A 23,867-nucleotide genomic window follows, 5' to 3' on the forward strand; every position below is an offset into this window, starting at 1 on the left:
ATGTCCATTTGAAACAATATGTCAAATACTTTTTTTAATTACACCTGTCATATTATAATTTACAGTATGTGGTTGTTTACTGTTTTGCAGACCTGACCACTCACAGTCTTGACAGTTTTGGGACATGCATTTCTGATATAGTAAATCTTCAACTTGAGCATTTGTGTATTAATTTATTTGGAGTGTGAAAGAGAAAGATGACGTTACTGCCATAAAACAGCATATGTTTTCTATCTTTTAAGTGGATTCGAGTTCTATTTTATGTGACTATAAATCAGTGATTTTGAGGATCTTAATCGCATTCGGCTCTTTGCCCTGTTTACATGTTGTGCCGACATTGAGCAGGAACAAGGAAGCATGTACAGAATAACCAGTTAAACATGCAGCATTTCTTTTATAATCCCTCCCACTTTGGTTATTCTTTCTATTCTAAGTGAGCAAATAGGTGGTGGTATGTAAATCACATGATTGCCTGCGTTTCTTTTATACCTATTTGGTGCAGGTGTAGCCGGTGGTACTGTAGTTTCTCTTCAGACTTCATACAGGTAAGGTGCACCTCCTCTCTCTCATTTTCTAGTCTCTCCACTTCTGCTCACATTACTCATTCACTCAAATAGGTTCTCTACAAAAGCTACATCAGGAATAATACAAAAATAATTTACATTTATTTTTGTACATTTCATCTGTGTTTTAGTTTTTTACCCAACTATATGTATTTATGCAGGTTTTTCAATCAAATCTAGTTTAGAATGCACAGTTTTTATATGTATGGTAAATAGTCAAGCTAAAAGCTTAAAGATTTCACTTTGCCTGTATTTGCTTTAGTGATACAAAGTATTTACGTGCGTCTAAAATTATATTAGTTCTGTGGTTGGAGTTTGGAATTGGACAAAACCTTGTAAAACCAGATCAACAACAATCCTCCGTGTGAGTGCTAGAACATTCACAAACAATGACAAAATGATGGTGCAGCAGGTTGATTCCAGGAACAAGACACTAAGCTATAAATAAAAAAACGAAGAGAGGGGATTTAACTCTTTGTGGCACAGTCCGCCCTTGCAAAACAAGCTGAACAAAATTTGAAAAATACATTTGACACATTTAGTGCAACTAAATCAAACAATGTTTATTTAAAATAATATCAGAATGTTAAGTGAGAATAAAAGAACTTTCTCTTGTAGAGTTCATCTTATTTCTTCTTTAGTTCCTGCCATGACTTCCATTTGAATTCAGATCTAATGTGAAGCTAGCAGGAAAATACAGGGAATTTAAAAAATTTAAGAATTAACAGGCCAATCCAAAATTTCATTTAATCAGTATTTCTAGATGTATTGTGGACATTTCAGTCCAATGTCTGTAGAATTTTCTTGATTTCAAAATCACCTCAGGAGTGACAAAGTCATCCAACAGCAATGTGAAAGACTGTATGACAAAACACATGAAAACTGTGATAAAAATCAACGTTTTCACATAATAAAAATAATAGACAAATAGTACTGTTGTATTGCTTAAAAGTAAATATGCAATATTTGAGGTGTGAAAAAATTCAGAGCAACTCTTCTGTTATTTTGACCTGTTTCTCCAGTTTTCATTTTCCGCAAATAGAAACATTATTTTTATTAGAAATTTTGCGAAATATGGTTAGTAGTTGGTAACTAAAATTGCCATTTTACCTAAACACATACCAATAAATGGTAAATGCAGAAAAGCTCCTCTAGAATTGTTTTAATATATCTTTCCGCAGCTGTCTATAATACATTTTAGTTTGTAGGCCAACATCATTTATATTGTGAGCATTTGTTGTCAGATTTTAAATATGCTTAAAGTCTTACATAATGCTTATTGCTGTTGTTTCAGTGTATCAACTGCAATATACATTTATTTTCTTCCTGATTATAGCTCTTTACCTGAGTGTTGCAGTCTTTTGAAACCTCTTAAACAATGGCAAAATCTGGTCAGTTGGTGGCAGTGTTGGGCCTGTGTTTGCTGGTCGCTGTGGCGTACTGTGAAGGTAAGATGGATCACAGATCTTCTGACTTTAACTGCAGATCATAATGTTCATGTTCTATTCTTAAGATCAATAAACAACATCAAGTTCACTGTCTAGGTTTTAAAATGTATCTAACCCTTTAGCTATCTCTGTTTCTTTAAAAGATGATGCACCTCCTTCTCCTCCTCCATTGGGAAATGAGATTTGCCTTCACTACACTCAGGGTGGAAACGCTCTTCTGGACATGCCACGGATCTTCGACATGCTGATGATCGAGTTTGGAAGGCAAATCCAGGTCTGGATATTTGTCATTGACTCATTTTCAAAAAAAGGATAAAATGATATATAGAGCCCTGGATTAATAAATGATAGTTTGGCAATAAAAACTTTCCTTCTCTTTCTGTAGACACTGAACCCTATGCAGACTGAGCAGTGGGTGCGTGCTGTAGATGAGGATCACGACAGACACCTCAACCTGGCAGAGTGCGCAAGACTCATTCAGAACGTCCTCGCCAGCATCAATCCATAAACGCACACTCACAACACAAGCAGTGGTGTGAACATTTACAGAATGTTAAAAAATATATTTACTCTTAAGTCAGTATCTTCATCTTATGTTATCTGCAATGTAGCACTTCAATATAAAGAAAAACTTAATTACTTAAAGAAAGATGTTAACAAGCATTAAATCTGGCACATTAATAAAGTTGTGTACTGTTGTCTAATGTGGCTGTAATTTCCATCCAGGGGAACTGTGAAAAATATTTAACTTTGTCAAACATATGAGGCATAAATTAAGGCCTGTAGTATTATTGGTTTTGTCAAAACACTGAAAGAATTGTCTTTTCAAGAAAAATCAATGCAGTTAGTCAAGATGTGCTTCATTTATCAGTTTTTGTGAATGACACTTCGTGTGAAACGTGCATATAAATGAGGACAGTTTACACACTATTACAAAAAGTACTTTAAGTTATTTTTATTAAGTATTAAATCAAGTTCGAGGATAAGTATGAAGTGTATCAATACAATTTAATAGGCAACTAGTAGTAAGTGTACTATTTTAAAACTACATGGGACTTAATCGGCCTACTTTTTAGTTTATAAAAATATACTTTCACAACTATATTTTTTAATCAAAAGATTAAACACAAAATCCAAGTGCAGGCTACTTAGAATACATCAATATACTTTTAGGTACATGTAAACATGTTGATATTCTTAAACAATTATGTGTCAGTATGTACTTAGGTATAACTTTAAGTACATTTCTGAAAAGTACATAAAAAGTATAAATCAAAGTATACATTGTTTTTTAGTTTAAAATAAGTGTACTGAAAGCACACTTGAATGCACTTTTTGAAATATAAAATAAGTAAATTAACTATTCCTCAGATTAAACAGAAAAATCTACTTGGGAGGTCTCTTTTAGTCACAATATTGAGTTATTCAATTGTTAAGGGAATCATTGCTGTAATTGCCATTGAAACTATAAATGATAATGCTCAATTGTACCTAGTTTAATACAAAATTAAAAAAGAACACATATCTGGTTTAGAGAAGGATTCAGTTCAATGGATTTTTCAGAAAGCAGCAACTATGTAAATGAAGCCATGGATTACAGACAATTTTCACTTTTGTGCCGTGTAGCAGAATACTCACATGGTAGAGTACAGTGAAGAAAAACAAAGTAAGTAAAGCTTTCAACAGCAGTCGGGTCTGCATACTGTTGCTCATAAATTCCATAAAGCAACTGCACATGAAACAGAGAAAAGACAAGAGATAGCGTGCAGGACAGTTGCACAGGGGAAAAACAAGGCCTGTGACCTCTGACCTCACCTGTTTTACTAGCAAAGCTTTAACGCCCAAGAAACTGTGACAGAGGTCAGCAGGTGCCAGAGGGGTGTTGCCTGTCTGTGCCTGTGTAATTCGTCTCATTTATGACTTTTCTGTCTATATTTGGAGAGCAGAATCTATCTATTAAATACATGTCGGTACAACGTATGGTGTTTTGGGGCGTCTATGTTAAGAGAGATCATAGCTACAGCGCTGGCATCCAGACAACACCAGACAAATGCAAACAAGCACAAGGAGCCACAGATATTTGCCTGTGAGACAAAAACAGACGTGAATGAGTTGCAAGGACAGAAAGTATACAGGAGAAGAATGAAGAGAGCAGCACATTTTTGTTCCTCTGTTCCTCCTTCCGTTGTTCAGACTCTTCACAACAACAGCTGGAGATCTCACAGGTGTGTTTTACTTGCTGAAAGCTCAAACACGCGAGCTGACGTTGCACGCACACACATGCAGGCATGCTGATGCAGCAAACACCGACACTGGTTTCAGCAAATACAACTTGTCACAGTTTAATGTGCTCCATTTGCACTTTTATAACGTTTGTTATTACCAGTTATCACTGACATGGCATCAAGCATATTTGACTTAATTCAGACTTTAAAATGATGAATTGTATTGGCTGGGCGTTGGTTCATTTGGGAGCAAAATACTACAGGTCTTTTTCTTGAAACTACTTTAGTCATTATTTGCATTGGGACCTGGAGTCATTACCTGTTTGGTTACAAGCATTCTTCCAAATATCTTTCTCTGAATTTATAAAGTTTTGGAACAATTTGAGGGTGAGTAAATAAAGACAGAATTTGTATTTTGGGTTGAACTGTCCCTTTAAGGGTATGGCGACGTAAATGAATGCGGATCGTTTAGATAAAATAATTTATAATACTTACCTGTATGACTTCCTTTCTTCTGCAAAAAACAGAGGATGATATTTAAAAAACAATTCCAGGGTGAACATGCTTGTTAATGGGTTCCACCATCAACATTCTTCAATTTTTTTGTGTTTTAATATGATTATTTAAAAGTTGCGTTACCCATACCCTGTTAAATAAATGCGGTTTGATTCGATGACATTGCATCAGTTATTAAAAACCCAGTGAAAGCAATTTTTGGTCAACGTAAATAAATAATAATTAAATGCATGTACAAATGATTAAAACTGCTGAAGAATGCATTCTAGCTAGTGATCTTGACATCTGTAAGGTAGTGTGAACATATCCGTGGGTATCCCAGAGACAGTCTCTACTACAGGAAACCATGGTATCCTGTTTTTGAGTGGACTCCCATTGTTGCCTTGATTAAACATACAAACACACACACATCCACATGTAAACACTACAGCTACTACGCTCCTAATGATGAGAACAGAGCAAAGTGTCCGAGATCAATCAGACAGGATTCATAACAGACACACAAATTTCAGGGACACATTAACATATGTTTTCCTATCTCACCCGACAAACTGTGATATTCAATACACACACTTACTGTATAGACATACACAATCTTCAGAAGTGTGACTCTGGATTGTGAAAGTTGTCTAGTCTCTGTGTCTCCACGGGGTCATTCATCACTCGCAGACACCCAGCCCCCCCGGTCTCTGTCTGCTGTATAAGAAAGTTCGCTATTGAAGTAAAAATTGCACTAAATTGTTTCATTGTTTCAGCCAGTCAAGGTGTGGGTTACTGTTTTATAAATAAATGTAAGTATTTGCACAAGCAATGATTTGATCCCTCTGAATATGCAATGCATCAGGGAATCTGAAAATTCCAAGTTTCTTTTGATTATTTTGGCATGATTCATAATGTGTTTGTGGTTGAATCAAAAGCTGAGAGGGTAGATCCAGGAGAAGTATCTACAAACATTTCCCCATACTAGACATCTCACTTTCTCTAGCCCAAAAAAACTCTCAATCTTTAACATCTACACTCTAGAATTGCAGGGTTGATTTTCTGTCTCGTTTTGAGCCATTGTTGGGTCAAATATAAACATTTTCTGGGTACATTTAACATGACAGGTTTGTCCCTTTTTGACCCAACGCTGGCTTTAAAATAACCCAACATTTTTTTAAAGTGGATTCCTCATATTAAACCTCAAATTCAAATTATTTTGTTGGACACAGATATAACATTTGACATTACGTGATGAACCTATGGTGCATCTCAATGGGTCTAGACTAAAAAATATATAGAAATTCTCATTACCCTACTGAGGAGCACTCTGATCTTATCAGTAAACATTTTCATATTTACACCATCAAACATACACACATAGCACAAGTAACTATAATGCGCTAAATGTAGTAATCCATTGTTTCTCTCACGACACAGGTTTCGCCACTTAAATCCTTAATACTTTGTCTTTTAGAAACTGTTTCTGCTGATAAACAATCACCAGCCACAATGCTTTGCCTCTTTCATCTCCCTCTCTTTAAGCATTAGGCAGGAAAAGGATATAAAGTCACCGTAGGCACTGAGAACCAGCAAGCAGAAGGTTCCCACTGCATTTACTCGTGTTTACCGAGACAAACAACATACTCGAATACGCTTGTCAAGAGCTTAAACAACACCTAAAAATGGGAGATAAATGTGCTGTGATTTCCCACAAAAATCTAAATGCCTGTTAAAACATAAACCACATTTTGAGATTTCCTTGCTCACAATCAACACTTATTCTCTTTCTGAACGGAAGAAAATCCACTTGCATTCTTCTCACAAGCTCTTATAACGCCTCTGAAGCTCAAGCAGACATTTGATGTTATACAAAAATTTATTTAAACAATTAAAAAATTTTTTTTTTTTTAAAGAAAATCACTCTAAATCCCAATTGATATAATTGCACTGTTGCATAGTATATAAAATAGTACAAAGGAATATTAATGTAAAGCACAAAACATAATTGTATAACATTAAAACCATAAACAAAACAGCAACACGAGTTGGAATTTAAATCATCATGATTTTTTAATATCTACAAAATAGGCCCAAGTAAATAAAGTACCAAATAATATTCAGGTAAACCGCTAACGTACACTTGGGGTGGTTTCCCAGAAAGGACTTAAGCCTGGTCCCAGACTAACTTAAATGTTAGAGCTCTATTAATCAAAAACAACTTGCACTGACATCATGCTTGTGATTGTTTTGTCTCAGGATGAACACAGTTATGTTTTTTTGTAAAGAATGTTTTAAAAAAATGATGTAAATATCCTAAAGACCCAGTGCTGGTTTAAGCTCACCTGGAAAACAGACCCTTAGAGTTTAGGCTTTGACATACGCTTTAGGTTTTTTGTGTCCATCACAGCTGAACCAATTTCAGCAAAGCACATTCATGGCCACGAACCATTTAAGATGTTCATCTGGCCATGTTATTGGTTTTGAATATGTAAACATGTAACTGGGTGAATTTTCAGACTTTTTCCTCTTTAATCCTCCATTATCCTGCGTATAATAATAACAAGCAGCTTCCATCAAACTCCTCAAGTCACAATAAATAAAGTCTTCAGTTTTTAAGCAACTATGAAGCATCTTCAGGGGAGGGGAACGTATGCTTCTGATATCATTATATGGAAATTTTAATATATAATGAATAGGGCAGAGAATATGCATGTAAAGAATGTGGTGGGGAGGGGCTTGCTGGGAATGGAAATAGAATTTAGCTTCATTAAAACTCAATGGCCCGCAAATAAGCCCCACTACTGCTGTCTGAATGTACATAAACCACTCATCTCCAAACTCTGAAGATGTTATTCTGTGCATTTCGGACTTTCTGCACTTCTTAATGTCTTGCAGATTATGGAATCTAAAAAGAGTTAATTGATGTTTAATACAGTTCAGACAAACTCTTTTCAAGCCGCACCCATCTAAAAAGTTTAGAACGTGACTAAGTCAAGCACAATTTAAATAGCTGCCGAACTGCCACATGGACACAATCAAGTATAATGTTTGATTAAGCCATTAAAAAGCTGAAATAAAGTAGCTTCCTATTCACTTATATGATTTGTAAAGAGTACATTCACTATAAGACAAAAATAGAACATAGGATTTGCCTAAAAGCCATTTAGAACCATAATAAAAATAGATAGAGGCTTAATATTATATATTTTAAGGTCTGACTTTAAGAGGAAACACAAAAACAGAAAATATGACGAAGTTCATAGTTTGTCATGTTTGAAAGTTTTGGCTATTGTTAACTATACCCTAACACTACGTCTTTAACAATATTCACCAAAACAGATACAAAATCAATTGAAAATTTTGTGTCATTGTAAAATTGGCAGTGTCATAAAAGAGAGAGAGACACTTCAGGCAACCTGAATCTCCTGCATGTCGTGTAAACTAAAGCAGGGGCTCCCAAAGAAGGGATCGCAAACCACCGGCAGGGTCGCAAGATGCTTGAAGTTTAGGATATTTTTATTTGTCGAAATGCATTGACCAAAGACAACGCAGGGAGGCCAGCGGAGGAGGGCGGAGAAGCGCCGCAGTCAAAAAGGCTATCGTCTTCAGGTACGGAAAGAGGCTAAGTACCTCTATCAGCACTCAAATGTGTTTGATAACATATGACCATCCGTAGTAATAGCTCATAGTTTATGTATAACAACAAGTTAAGTAATGAGTAAATTACTATAAAGTAATACTTTGTTAGACTATGGTCTTTTGTGTTGTCATTTTGCGCATGTTTGGATAGACCTAATTAGTCCATGTGCCCCATTGGGCACTCAACGTTTGTATAATTTAAGCACCTAGTGAGGGTCTCGAGTCACTGGCACTGTTATTTTGAAAAATTTGGGAACCCCTGAACTAAAGGAAAGTTAAGAAGACACTTTATCGGTCAGATTTGGACGAGTTTATACGAGGGCTTGTTTTCAAAGACTGCTCCAAACCTCCAGAAAAGGTAGATGCGGATGAGGCTCGTAAAGATGCCTGGAGTGTTGGGCACCTAGAAAGTAGAGAGAAAAAGTTACCAAACATGTCATTTTCACCACAGACTACTGTTTCAGGATGTTTTTCAGCCTTTTACCATGATATAATAGTCTTGTAGCTGAAGGCCATACAGCGTCCATGATGTGGATGTAAAAAACGTAGCGACAGTAAGGGAACGTGAAAGCCGATCTACGGACTTGCTGCGTACGATCTGCAGCTGGTGGAAATAAAACATAGAAATACTTCTTAAAAGAGGAAAGGAATATTTAATGATGCATGATGCAAGCGTCTGCTAAACTTTTAGACTTTAATCGTTTAATGGCAAAGTAGACGATATCGGGAGTAAAAGGGGCGGAATTTGATCAGGACAAGACGTCAGACAAGATTGGAACATGTGTCTCTCACCTGAGCACCAATGCTCAACATACACCACAAAGCCAATGAGAATGTGTTTTCATACTCTCACAGACATACACCCACATAAGTATTTTCCATAACAAGCAGATATTGACACTTGGAGACACTGACAGAAGGAAAAACAAGCAACAAAAGAAGGTAAGAGAATGACAGGAAATATACCACAGGGCAGATAGATGGAGCTGGATGGATAATTACGGAAGAGAAAGACTGAAAACAGGAAGATGGAGACTACAAGAGGTCAAAGGATGGATGGCGTGATGAATAACAGATGCTGGAATGTCATAAAAATTATTCATGCTGTTTGGTGTGCAAATGTGAACAGGAGAATATATCAAGATTTATTTAGAAATTATGAGTTTATTTCACTTTACATTCTGCTTTTATTTTGGAAGTTAAAGGGTCACATGATGGATTCCCGTTTATGCATACTTTACATTTTTCAAAGTGTTATTTATAAAATAACTAAGTATCAAAACTCCCTAGTAATACACAACATTAAATAGAGGCTGACATGTGTATTCTTAACATGTTCGTTCCATGTCCTTTTCCTAAAATGTTATACTCAGCAAACAGAAGCAGATACTTGCTGAATGTGTGAAACTATGATTAATGCTGGTTACATGTATAAATGTGCACTCACCAGATCAGTGAGAGGAGAGAGGTACATGCTGATAGTGAACACACTACAGGCCAGTCCTAGCTGAGACAGCTGTGTTTGTCCAGGAGGAATCACAATACTAAAATACACCCAGCCTACACACAACACACACACCATCGCCAATGTCTGTGCCAGCACACATTTCTGAAACACAAATACAGCAGAATTTAACAAGAGGCTCATTTCTATTTAGTTTAAATTGGTTAGAGGTTGAATATCATATCCTGTACTTAATATCTTACTATTTGCATTACACATTTTATCTATTATCTGAGCACTCCTACAATGTATTGCAGAAGCTTCCTTTAGTTCATTCAGTGCAGCTGGAAAGTCTGAAGTAAAAATCATAATAATAACTGAGCCTAGAAACCTTATCAATCATAGAAGCATATTTTTGACATTGACCAATTTACCTTCTTTTTACAAAAGGTCAGCTTTGCTTGCTACTACGTATGAAGTTAGGGTTGCCAGGTCTGTGATTTTCCTGCAGAATTGGTCTAGTTTTACACAATTATTTTAGGTTATTTATGAAAAAGACTGTCAGCTGTGGCCTGGTGGTTAGAGTTAGGCTTGTGATCAGAAGGTTGCCGGTTCGAATCTCAGTGCCAGCAGGTCATGACTGAAGTGCCCTTGAGCAAAGGCATTGCTGATTGCTCTGCAGTAATGTGTCACCGTAAAAAACTACTTGTAAGTCGCTTAGCGTCTGCCAAATTAATAAATGTAAATATTGATTTTTGGAATGTGGTAGTTTTGTGGTAAACTGGGGTAGTTTTGGAGTGATTTTGGAGTGATTACAAGATCTGGCAACCCTGTATTATGTTAAAAAACAGCAGAACCACTTACAAATTAGCTTTTTTACCAGTGGTCTGACACTTTTGCACCACACTGTATAATCACCATCACTTATCAAAAGTTGAATATAAATGGACAGCATTAAAAAGACAAACCTTCTCTTTGGTATAATGACAATAGGTGAGGATGTATATGGTCTGTAAAATGGCCCCAATGGTGTTGACAAATATGAGAGTTCCATCTCCCTTAAGTAATCCATAGTACAGCCATCCTAGATTACTACACAAACACACACAAAATACATCTTCACAGATCAATCAGAATAAATGGACTGTGTTACAATTCACCAAATCTTTGCACTTAGCACACATGGAGTTGTCTATATGCATGGACCTAAACAACATTAACAACTGAAAGCTGTCTGTCTAACTGTTACTCCAAATACATACTTAAGGCATGTTGTAAGGAAGGGCAGGAACTGAACATTATCTGCACTCTGAGAGGCTTTCATTTTCTTTAGGTCGGTCCTGCAAACAGAGGGAAAGGGAAATATGAGGAATGATGTTTAACACAGTACACACACAGACACAGGAAGTGATGTACCTATATGCATTTCATATGCTTTATATACCACACTACTGTATCCGTAAAGAAGGTGGTTCGTAATAAAAAAATTATATTTGTATGGACATAAAATGTATGGACAATTGCAAGTTACACTAGCTCCTCGCTTTCTTTTGATATCAGTGCAACTCATGCAAACATTGCTCGTAAGGTTTATATAAAATACACCATAACCAATATGGTTAAACGTCCTAAAATGTGTATTAGTACCTTTACTCTTTTAATTGCAATTAACTTTTTTATAATTTTCTAAATATGTTTATGTACCGATACAGTTTTTGCTAACTTAATCAGTCTTTTCCCAAGTCAAATCGATATGAATTGTAGTCATAAATATAAAGTAACGTTTCTGCAAGAACTTACAATCCTGTCGAGAACATCCCGACGGTAAATATGATACACGCCCATGATAGCAGCTGCAAAAAATCCATAGACCGAAAAAAAGGTGATTATTGAACACCTGTGTCACTATAAAGCTACCTGTGCAACCACGCGAATACTATTAGATTCATAAACCAATATAAAACATTCACACGTACAACGCTGACGTACACATTCACTACTTCCGTGTTTGTAAGCAGCGTCTGTGCGTCAACCAAGTCCTCCACTCTGATTGGTTACCACGGAGCGCTGATTACTTACGTCAACGTGTAGTCCGGATTTGTAGTTTTAGTAAGTAAACGAAAGAAGACAGTGTTTGATTTTGTGTAATTGAACAATTACAGTTGAAATTTTTTTTTTTGCACGTGTAACATTTAAAAGCACAAATTGTTGTTATTTTTAAGTTTAAGATTGAAGTGTGTACGCTACACCTGTGTCCCTTAGGTGGCGCTTTGGCTACACCTGCCTTCTCAAATGCGAGAAAATGGTTTCTATAGAGGAAAGGCGTTCACTAAACGTAGCAGGGATTTGACGATTACACATGCTTCACAAATAATGAGTCTAAGTGAACATCTTTGTCCTGCATTGCATTTGTTTTGCTTTTAAACTATCAGGGAAAGTGATGTATTTTCCATTGACGTGTTTGGTTAAATAAAGAAGTGCTGAGTGCGCCAATATAATGTTACATCTTGCCACCCAAGTGCTGGTTTACTCTTCTCTTTTGGGCCCTTTCTGTCCATTCATTCATCTCGCCCCATTTGAGTGTTTGGTTAGAAGCTGTGAAGTCTTGGACAGGATGGAGAGATGAAGAGGAAAGAACTGTGATTTAAGAGTGTTAAAGCTTTGAAGTCTCCAATTCCCCTGAAAATCTGTGTATGCTCCTATAGTACTTGTGGGGATGTTTTGTATGGTAGTCTTTTAGTCATCTAAACGCATTTCATATATGACATTAAAAATGTATATGACAAAAACACATTTTACACATTTTCATAATAAACAAACATTTTTATTTTATATAACTCTCAATATATACATATTTACAGAACTATTTACAAAGGGTATAAACCAACACAGTACAAACGCAAGCGTTTTACAAAATCAAATGTTCTTTTAACTTACTTGAGAATTTTAAAGCATTTTAATTGATCTTTGCATGTTGCAAAGAGTTTTGCTCTCTGTCAGAAATAGAAGAGAAGGCCAGCCTCTCTTACACACTCTCTCTCTCCAACACACACATACAAACACACACGCAGCACAACTGCACATAGCTCTTCAAAACCAAATGTTGTGTTACAAAAGAAACCAAATCTGACATTATCTACATCTTTGCAGTATGATTAGTGGCTTTCTGAATTAGAGCCAGTATATTTTGTAGGGCGTGTTCACGTTACATCACAGAAACCAACTAAAACAACAGCAACACCAGATTAAAAACACAAAAACATCTATGCTTCACAACCGTTCTAGATTTACAAACACTGTTATTTGCACAGACATCAATTCTAAATCAGGTGCAAGGTCAGGATTAGGTTGAGATTATACCTGTGATCTTTGGCTACAGTGGTATAGATAGAATCGATCACAATTCCAGTGAACAGATCATTTTGAAGGACAAGCTTTCCAGGTTTGGTTTTTATGTTAACATTGGCAATTACATTTGTGATGCTTTTAGGGTGAGAGAAAATATACAGTTTACAAAATAAATGTTTGAATGGTGAACACTTCAAAAATGTCTCGGCAGAAAGAAAGAGAAGGTTCTTCAAAAACACTGTTCTCTGGTCACATCACTCTCACAAGCACAAACACATCACTCAACAACTTAGACACATCACCAAAACTTCAGTCCATTTACTTCGTATAAAAAATTCTTAGTATAAAAGTTTTGTACGAGCCAGTGACCAGCACCAGCATTAAAGTCCATGTTGACCCAAAGGCTCAGTGGAGCAGCATGCTGAGCAATACAGAGGCCAATGTGATAAAAAAGGAGGCCGTCGCCGTGTGGACGCCTGAACTGCCCACACTCCTCTGCACAACTGGGAACATTGCAACGGGGTCATCTGAAAAGGGAAGAAAAATAGGACGATGAGAACATTTCACAACTGTATAACTAAAGTCACACTCTTACACCTTGGCTGACAGAGGCTGTAAAGTCTGTGGAATTCCACATACTCTCTAAAGCAAATGGATGTGCTGTCAGAAGCAGAGAGAAGAGCGGCATATCAGAAGTGCTCACCTGCTGGAAGCCTGTTAGATGGGTTGTGAACACCACCTGCAGCCATTTTTCCTTCTACGTCTTCCTTTGTCTCCACTGTCTTCTTGTTTTTGGAACCTAGAACATTACAAAAAAGTTGAGTTTTTAGAAATGTTGCAGTATGTCTTGACTGACAAGGCAAAGAAAAAATTCGACTCTTACCATGTCCAACCACATCCACTTTAAGTCTCAAACACTCCTGGCCATGATGGTGAAGAGGCTTGGCTGTAAAATGGAAAAATGGCAATTTTACAGATGTATCCTCCTGAATGTTGCTTTTACAGATATAAATGTGGATACTTACAAATATAGTAATAACTTTCTCCCTGGCGGAACTCCTTGCCCAGAGTGAAGGGAGTGAAGCGCTGAAACTTCTCAGAGAACTTTTCTGGAGCGTGAGGAGCGAAGGGCCTGGAGCACTCCCAGCGCAGCTGGTCGAAGGACTGCGGCTTGCAGGCCTCATAGTCCTCCAGCTCCACCATGTACAGCACGTACCGCTCGGCCTCCTGGGATGGGACTTTGCCCCGAGTGTAGTGAGGGCATACAATGTCTAGGTAGTCATTGATGCGGACCTCAACGGTGTAATCGTCCCATAGGAAACTAGCGGAAGAAAGAAAAGAGAAAAACAAAGTGGAGCTGTCAATATTTATTGGGAACTGCTTGCAACACATGTGTACAGAATGCAGACACACCTTAGGACCAAAATGGCCCAGGAAAAAAAGAAACGCATAGTGCACAAACAAACAGAAATCAAGGAAACACCAAAGGGCCCCAGGCAAGAATCAGTGCCAACCCAACACAAGGCTTCCACACCCTGATACATGTGGGTGTCAGTGACCGATGATTACCATTTACCTACACCTTGTATTTGTTTGAATGACTTAGAAAAACACCATGTAAAACCCCACTTCTGTGTGTTTGTGTCACATTGGATAAAAGAGTGTAGAAAGAAAGGAACGTTTACAACTGTATTTCCCTGTCTCTCTTGAAGCCATGACAGATTTTCCTTTCTTTTCATGTTTGACTATTTTCCTCCCTCTTTTTGCTTTGTTTTGTCAATTTTCCTACGTCTTAGTCCACCTCACATTTTAGAATGGACTTTTGCTCTACCTTTTTTTGTTTTCTACACGGTTACTGTTGTTGTTTGATTCATGACCTCTCCTTCACTCTCCTCGGGGATGGAGCCGCCGAGACTGACCGGCTCTTTGAATCTGCTCTAAGAGTTTTTATGACCTTCTGTCTGTCTGTCCTTTTATTATCGTGTCATTTGCTTTTCTCATGTGAGTCTGATCTAAGCCTCCCCCTGCTGTCGTTGAATGTGAATTTTGTCATGTATAAATGACAAATCCACAACCCTCTCCTTTGAGTGTTTATTGTCATGTCATGTTTTTTTGCACTACTTGCAAATACTTTCAAAAGTTTCTGATCCATATCTGAAGTAATTGAGAGTTTTTTTACACTGCCACCCCTAACCCAACCCCACTAAGTAATAAACAATCTGATTGGCTTCTGATCTTCAGTTTCACTAGTCACGTGTTACCATATTAGAAACCATCACATTCCATACACCCAATCTCTTTAAATCCATGCATATTACCATTGCATTTACCTACACTAAAAAAAAAAAAAAAACAGCGTGAACCTCTATGAAAACACAAGGCGGTTTCCCCCTCATGCCCTTTGCTCTATCACTTTCTACCTTCTGGCACATGTTGCTGTTGTTGTTGTTGCCATCGGCAGTCGCTGGTAAATGCTGGACAGACACGCAGGCTCCTGACGGGCCCCCTGCGTCCCCCCTCCAACCCCCTTCATCTCGCTCTTTTCCCACTGTGTAAGGCATTAGCCGACCTGTCTAAACAGCTTCGCCGTCTATTCAGACGGGGGGTAAACACACACATCGCTGCGCTCATTAGTGCCGGCTAATGTGGAGATTAGTGTCGGTCTCGCACGGCTTCTAATCAGTGGCGCGTTCAAAAGGCAGGGTGTATGCCTTGCTAAGCCTCCTGACTTTTGCTTGTGTGGGAAAGCCGTGTTTGTGTGTGTACTCAATAAACCGCTTAACAGTCACGGCAGTAGGTGTGCGTGCGGCAACTCTGCGGAAGCAACACCAACAGAAAATATATCTCAAAGTGATTTAAATAACTAGTTTTGCTCTGTTTTGCAGAGTGTTCGACGGCATGCTTTACTCCCTCCGTCTCATTTCCTCCGATGTTCCTTTGAAGCAGCTGATCTGGAGTTGCCGAGACCAAGGCCACAACTTGAATTGGGTGTCATTAACTCCCCCATTTCACACAAGCACATCAGCCTTAGGGTTTGGACTTATGCCTTTGGTCACTAAGATCTGGTTAGAACAGAAGTCACACTGCCAATCCCATGCCTGTCTAATCTCCCTGAGCCGATCCAAGGTCACTTCAAAGTTGCCCGTATCCTGCATGTTCCCGTGTGACAGTTTACTTGGTGAGAGGCCGTGCGTAAACGTGAAACTTGCTGTGAATCAAGCTAAACATGCAACATCTCCCACCTGATCTCTACAGTCTTCTGCAATTTTCTCTTTGCTCATTATGGTCTGCCAGAGGAACGTCTGTACCTGTAGCCCCTGGGGGCCACATCACTCATTCAAATTGATCAAAAGACACAGTGGAGCCTTTGGGTTTAACCTGCTACATTATATCCAGGGGCATCAGGCACCTATTTCATTTTTTAAGAGGGACACAAGAGGCAGTCCTGACTCATGTTGTGCCCTAGGAGAACAAAATCCTGACTAGACTTTTCTTTCTAAATTGACTTGCTTTAAAAAATATGAAAAAAGCTGTTTTAAAGACCCTGGTGCTTCTGGCTTCATTTCTTCCTCTTAAATGTTAAAGGGACACTCCAACAAAACCTCCAACCTCAAACTGTACCAAATCTGTATAAATTTCTTTGCAATGTTGAACACAAAGAAACATATTTGGAAACATTTTAGCAACAGATTTCTGGGGCACCATTGACTACCATTAAAATGCTTGTCAAATGTTCCCCAGAACTGTTTGTTCTCCTATAATCATACAACATTTTTTTCTACTATGTTAGTAGTTAGTGGTACCTCAGAACTGTCCGTTGCTAATATTCTTCCAAACTCTTTTTTTGTATTAGCTATTATTTATACAGGTTTAGAACAACTTGAGGGATTTATGTTTTTGTCTTTACATTATATATAATGTTTCACTCTGGTAATCTGTTTTTTAGCTTTCGTTCACACTCTCCCTCTTTCACTCCCTGCTGAATGTTTCAAACTATCAGACGGGTCAGTGTCAAAGTTCAGGGTCAGAATTTTCTAACACTCCCTTATGAGCCAGCAGGGCACACACATATATTTACTGATATATGGTCAGCGCAGTGCGCATCACAACACATGCATACACTGCCAGCTGCGTTAAACTTGCTGTCAGCAGTCACCGTGCACACACACATGCGCCTGAGTGTTCGGTTACTAAAACCTTTAAGAGCTTCTGCTTGTCATGACACGCATTATGATCCTATTTTTGTGGCTTGTTCTCACACTATCAAGTAATGAAACCTGTCTGTTCAAGCACACACGTAAACCTTCGCACTATTTGTGTCAGTCTCTCTTTATTACGAGTCAAACACACAGAAACGTCTCAATCCGCTTTCTTCCCCATCGCTACATTCCTGTATTGTCCTTCTCACGTATTACTTGTCAGTAATTACCACAGCCGAAGCGGAGCGGGTCGGAATGCCGGGCAGCTAATCCGTTCTTCCAAACCAGGGATTATCACACTGAGCACACGGATCATACCGCTGCTATTCAGCAAAACTGTCTAACACGGACCGTTTACAGGCTTTAACGTGGGGGTGGAGGAGGTTACAAGTATTTGTCAAGTGAAGCTGCAAATGGGTAACTACATGGATGATTGTAAATATATAAATAAACACTTTTGGGAGTTTTTGACGCCATCTGTGTTTATTTCATACAAAAATTTCATTTAAACTGTGGTCGATTTCTCCAGCCATCCATCTCTGTCCATCCATTGCACCATTATCTGTAAATATATATTTCTATCTCCCATCCCCCTGTTCATCCATCTTCTCCACCCTCTTTCTTTCTCTCCTCTGTTTAAAATCACATTATAAACCAGGGCCTCTTCATTCAGTCTAATTTTTGGGGAAACACTCTTTCTTTTGATCTGACCTCTGACCCCCCACCCATCCCCCGAGTGTGTCATTCTCAGTCTGTCCCTTACAAATGCCTGATTTCCTCCTCAGTTTCTCTTTCACTTTTAAATGAATGCTAATTGCCTGCTGTTACGTTGGCTTGGTGTTTGCTAACATACTGTGAGCTTTGTTCAAAGTCAGCACTGTTAGGGGAAAAAGTATTTAATACGTTATAAACACAGCCCTGCAGTACCTTTTCTGTCAATGAAAGGGAAGAACGATTCACTCTGTTGTCATAATGTATTTCAACGGTCTGTAGGTGGTGATAGTGAGCTGCTATGAAACGTTGAACACCGACAGGCAACTTGAGGGAATTAAATAGCACAGGGCAACATGCTGTTGTTGTGTACGTTTTCACAGGCCACACACTTTTCCATGCTTACAATTACACAATCTAATACACTAATGGCACACAAAAAAAAGGAACTCAACAGTGTAGTGGGAATCAAAACAGCAAACAGGGAGCAAGACAAGTGGATGACTAGGACGGAGCAGGAAGGGTATGAAAAGAAATAATAAGGAAGTCTGTGGTGGAGATAAGGAGAGGGAAAACTGAGAAAGAGGCGGAGGGAAGACTTTAGGGTTTAAAGGAAATCATACAAAAGAGAAAAGCAACATACCAAACTAGAACTCCCTTGTTGATTCTGGAGAAATGTTTTGGATGATTATCATTTATGTTACCTAACTACTTTTAAAACAGAAAATCCCTAGTGGATAGTGCATTCCATAATACTTTTTTGCAATGATGGATTATGTTTTCCATACACATCCATTTCTGAGTAGAGTGGGATTATCCAGCACTGGATTACAAAATCTATAAATACAACAGTGATTTTTGTCTGAATGGGTCAGTCTTCAGATTACAAACATTTACAAAATCTGAGCCTGAACTCTGTCTGTTTCACAGATTATGTACATAGCTGGTTTGAGGCTGTGTGTGCTTATGAGCTAGAGACAAAGAACAAAAGGTTCAAGAAAATGGATTTACGGTCTGTCTGTGGAATCTGTCTGGATACCTATCCTGAGCTTCTTTAAATTCCCTCCTTAAGACAATTCATGCTACATTTCAGCACTGGATTCCCAAGTTTAAGGAGAACAAAGAAGTACAACACTTAAAGAACGGCGATCAAGAAGGCGAAACAGGAAATGAAACGGACAATGAGTGGACAGCTTAAAGGTCAAGTATAGCAACATGGTCTCTGCAAGGGATCCTTGTCTACTAAATATACCCGAATTACAAATTCCCCCCTGTGCCACATTGTTTGTGTGCACGAGTTACTGTTTCACCAGCGTGTAGTGATTCCGTTGCTTATTAAACCAATCCAAACCTCATGTATGTTGCATGCAAGAATCAACTCATACATTTACCTCCCGTGTTTAATGATTCAGGGAAAAAGCAATGATTAGGCGACGTTGATGTGACAGGGGTTTAAAACCTTGCGTGCAAGCGCTGGCATGCGACGGAGCGATAACAGACTTTCAAAAACAACATCACCTGTCACAATACAGACATCAGACCTGAAAATCCAGTGCAGACACTCACGCACATACTCGCCGAACCAGAGATTCGGCTCGCCGAAGGACACGCGCAGGAGATTAAATCATTACCGTTCATGCACGCTCACACCCACTTCAGTGTGTGCGTGTGTTTTTTCAGATTGTTTGTGTGTGCACTACAGGCCAAAACAGATAAACATAATTCCAATTAATATTTAACACTTAATTGGCTTCAGAGGTCTGACATTGATTAGCCAAGCCTCACTAATCCACTTACATACTGACTGATTGTATTTCATGGTCTCATTGAATAATCACTGGCTATTGTAAAAAGCCATTAAAGCGTGAAAAGAAAAAAAAGGAACAGCCTGGAAATCCCATTAATGATAACATTGTTTCTCTTTTCTTAGAATATGGGATTATGTGAGAGGATTAACTTGGAAGAACTCAGTTCCCAACACACATGCCAGATTATGACCAGCTCAAGATGGCATCACATTTGTGTACTTCTATAGAGGGATATATGTATGGTTTATGTAGGTTAAATTCTTAAAAAAACAATACATATTTATAGTCTGAAAATAGTTAAGGTTTAGTGATTTATTACATTGTTTTTATTATGCAACTCTACCCTTGAATGTAGATCATTTTGGATTAGGCACCAAAGACCCAAACACAAATTACACTGCTGCCATCCATCTCGCCATCTTGCTCTCTCTTCTTAATCTCCATCCTTTTTAACTCAGATTACTGATCCTTTCTACTCTTTCCTACTCCCCTTTGAGCCAATAAATCCAACCAGCTTCTGTTACACCTTTTTCATCACCTTCTCTTCCGTCTCATTCCGTTCACAGCGGGTTCTAAAGGAGTTTTAGCTCCAGTCCATGTTTTCCTAAAGTCATTCTATCTCTCTTTTCTCAGCTGCTGCTGTGACTGCCTCCCTCTCTCTCTCTCTCCCCGTGTCTGCTTAAGCCTGGTACACGTAGGTTGCGCAACAAAATTGATAAATTACTCACTCAACAGCACAGAGAGAGAGAGGGAATCATCTGAATCACGGCATGAATCACTATTGACATCAGTAAAAAAAAAACTTGGCAACCGAGTCGTTACGATTAGTGTTATCATGGTAATATCTGAAGAACTGTCTACGTGGAAATAAAGGTGAACTCTCTGAGGAGAGTTCAAGTCAATGTTTTTCTTAAGGAGGAAAAAGATATTTCAGGTAATATACAATCAGTGAGATCTTCATGTCACTTGATGGTCAGATATGTCTTACAGTAGACACCGATAGCCCTTGATACAAGAACCACCATCTATTAAAGCCCATTTTCTCTAACTTAAGTTTCATACTAAAAGCATAATAAATCGTAAAGATCGCTGTCACTGGTATCGATCTTTCTAAAGTGCTGAATGGACAATCCTTTTTACCATCAAACCATGTACCATGTTAGCAGACAGTAACACAACTTAATAATAACATACAGTAACAAGACCCTTCTCGTAAAAGAGCAAGCTACTACTAGCCATAGATATTTTGGTCCAGACTGCTCATGTCTGTCTGTGTATTGCTCCGCGAGCGCGCGCGTGTGTGTGTTTGTTGGTGTGCGCGTGCATGCGTCTGTGTATATGTACGAACTGCGTGTATATTTAGGCTGATCTGTCTGTCCATCTGTCTGGATTTCTTTCCATGTACTACTTTGCCCAGATGCTGTCTCTGGCAATAATGGCAATTTATAAGAATATGCTAAGGGTTAGATGCAGCTAAAGCGAAGTGTGATCAGCAAACAGCCCAACAACAAAACATATAACGTAACCAATATTGTAAGAAATGGGTCATTAAGCTCATTATGTCATTGTGTTCATAGCATTAAACCTTACAGTGAGGTATACAAACATTAAAAAATAACAATGCATTATATATATATATATATATATATATATATATATATATATATATATATATATATCAACCAACCAGCTAAAAGGTTGCGAATTCATAGTAATTCGTTCAGCATCCGTTCTCATGATAAATAACAAAACAGTGCTTTGCTTAAAGACTTGGTTAACTTCTGAGTGTAAGAGAGATGTGTCTGAGATCACAGGAGAATACTAGCAGAGTTACAAACATAAAGTATAACGTGAAAACTGCATACATAAAGGCAGACAAACGGTTTTAAACAACTATAATAACACGTAGAAGTCACGAAACTTACTTTGCGTTTGAGCTGTTCCAGTACACACTGTGTCGCTCCGCAGATGCGTGCCAAGCGCTGAAGCTCACCGTTACACACACAAGCCACAGCAACTCCATCGAGATATAATAATAGCTTTAAACAACAATAAACACGAGCGCAGGAAATGTTTTGCACGTTGAAAGAGCAAATGTGCGTGCACTACTGCACTGCAAGCAACGCTGAAACGCTGATGATTCGGTTGAATACGTTCTTTACGTCCGTCTATCACAAACTGTTGCGGTAAACCTGAGTGAAACGTGCGCTGGAGTCCTTTTATGTTACAGAGGGCAAAGCCGCGCCTCTTATCTCTAGGCAGCCAATAAGAGTAGATGTTCGTTTTCTTTTGACACGCCTTTACGCACGGATTTAAGTCAACAACGAGCCGTCTGTATTGATGATTAAATCCTCGTTTATTTATATTTTTTGATCAGTTATGGAAAAAACACGTCCTTTACTATTGTTTTAAGATACGCATCTTAAGTAAATTCTTTTTTTATCTAAAATACACTCTTAAATTTCATTTTTTTATCTTGTTTGTAAATACGTGATTTGTTATTTTAGCTCATAAGATTCAGACCCGGTTGTCTAGAAGTCTGCACACAATTTCGATAGCTGTTTTTCTAACCTGTTTACAGGAAGTGAGACTAAACCCCTGTTTGTTACTCAGCATGACAACTTGAGTAATTTAACCGTGGGCAGCTGCATTCATGTTACTTATGAAATATTACATGTGGAAAATCACTCGTTGTGCATTAGTGACAGACAATGGAGTATCAATCAAAAACTATAATCCCTTCAATCCCCTTTTACAGTTGATAATGTTATTATGACGTCGCCTCTACGCTGTCATCATGACATCTCCCCATTCACTCCCCTCTGCACAGGGGGCTCTCTAATTCTGGCCTGGCTACTCATCCAAGGGTCAAAGTGGACAGCAATTATCCCACGTCCAGATTTCTTCAGTCAGAAAGGTGAGCTGAGTGTAAAGTGTCTACCTGTGGACTATTTTGGGAGGGTTTGGGATGGGCTGGGCAGGCTCATACATGTTATATGTTGCCAAAGGCTTCAGTTCGGGACAGTTAGTCAGGGCTTAGTGTGTACGCACGCGTTAGGGGGCTTTTCGGTTTGTCATGAGCGCAGTGCGTCACATTCGCCAGGTGAGCAGGGAAATTTGTCATGTATCAGGAGTTGCCGTTTTGAAAACTCTAAAGTCTAAACAATGTCAGTGCTTATGAGTTCCATTAGCGTAGGAGGTAGAGCTCTGAGCAAATGTTCGGGAACAGATCTGCCCACAGCAGGCTTCCCTAACAGCAGAACTTGGCAGCATACATTGAGCCTATCAGAGTCTATGACAGGAGATGAAATTCCTCTCTTCCTTTTCTCTTTCCATTTGCACTCTGTTTGGTTAGTTTTCTCTCATTCTTCCCCCCACAGTAGCCGTTGTTTGGATAGATCTGTGTGGGAGTATTTAGCATTTGTTGGCCATACTGTCCACTTAGCGCGTAAGTGTGCGAATGTGAATGGGCAGTTGTCCAGTGTTCTGAACGATGGCTGAACAAAGGCTGCATTTGCATAATGGACCTCAGTTTTACACAGCGAAGGTGTTTGCCAATGGCTTTGCCATGCAGCATGGAAACATTGTGTCCACTTCAACATTAATGTTCTCTAATGTCTTGTTAATGTCACCGTGTGAAAAGTTCATTGTACATGCAGCATTTTATTCAGTGGATCCAGCTTTTGAGGTAAAACGTTTGGAGCGCATGATATCCAGCAAGATGATAAATGACAACAAGAAGGATTAAATAACAACCCATTATGAAAATTGAGAGTTTGTCATTTAAGCTCTCATGTTGCTAGTTCGTTTTCATATTGGCTCAGTTAGATGCAAAGAAAATACTTCAGCTCCTGACTTCGGATGGTAATGATGAAATACCTCATGAAAAATGTATTTATTCCTCATTGTGAATCAAGCCCATAGCTGTTATCACAAGCTAAATGTGTCCCTATGGAACATTAACTCTGTTTGTTAGCTGGCTGG

General features: G+C 38.5%; 3 protein-coding genes across 4 annotated transcripts; 1 reads left to right on the forward strand and 2 right to left on the reverse strand.

The window, feature by feature from the left end:
• The first annotated feature begins 426 nt into the window (after positions 1-426).
• On the forward strand, positions 427-3,542 carry LOC306901405 (uncharacterized protein). Its single transcript, XM_079469102.1, has 4 exons — positions 427-545; positions 1,900-2,011; positions 2,155-2,285; positions 2,397-3,542. Exons 2-4 carry the CDS (start codon positions 1,942-1,944, stop codon positions 2,517-2,519), a joined length of 324 nt encoding a protein of 107 aa, XP_079325228.1. The 5' UTR covers positions 427-545; positions 1,900-1,941; the 3' UTR covers positions 2,520-3,542.
• Positions 3,543-6,594: 3,052 nt separating this feature from the next.
• slc50a1 (solute carrier family 50 member 1) lies at positions 6,595-11,847 on the reverse strand. Its single transcript, XM_079468578.1, has 6 exons — positions 11,618-11,847; positions 11,080-11,157; positions 10,786-10,909; positions 9,821-9,982; positions 8,858-8,977; positions 6,595-8,776 (listed from the first exon to the last, which is right to left on the reverse strand). Exons 1-6 carry the CDS (start codon positions 11,683-11,685, stop codon positions 8,669-8,671), a joined length of 660 nt encoding a protein of 219 aa, XP_079324704.1. The 5' UTR covers positions 11,686-11,847; the 3' UTR covers positions 6,595-8,668.
• A 776-nt stretch (positions 11,848-12,623) lies between these two features.
• Positions 12,624-22,077, reverse strand: efna1b (ephrin-A1b). 2 transcript variants are annotated; one of them, XM_079470203.1, is made up of 5 exons: positions 21,809-22,077; positions 14,191-14,486; positions 14,049-14,111; positions 13,869-13,964; positions 12,624-13,692 (listed from the first exon to the last, which is right to left on the reverse strand). In XM_079470203.1, the coding sequence occupies exons 1-5, from the start codon at positions 21,904-21,906 to the stop codon at positions 13,571-13,573; spliced, it is 675 nt and encodes a 224-aa protein (XP_079326329.1). In that variant the 5' UTR covers positions 21,907-22,077; the 3' UTR covers positions 12,624-13,570. The 2 variants fall into 2 exon arrangements, with proteins under 2 accessions (XP_079326329.1, XP_079326328.1); XM_079470202.1 differs by having other exon boundaries at positions 13,869-14,111; positions 21,809-22,041.
• Positions 22,078-23,867: the final 1,790 nt, after the last annotated feature.

This window comes from Barbatula barbatula (assembly GCF_947034865.1).
Source record: "Barbatula barbatula genome assembly, chromosome: 12".
Classification (NCBI taxonomy): domain Eukaryota; kingdom Metazoa; phylum Chordata; class Actinopteri; order Cypriniformes; family Nemacheilidae; genus Barbatula; species Barbatula barbatula.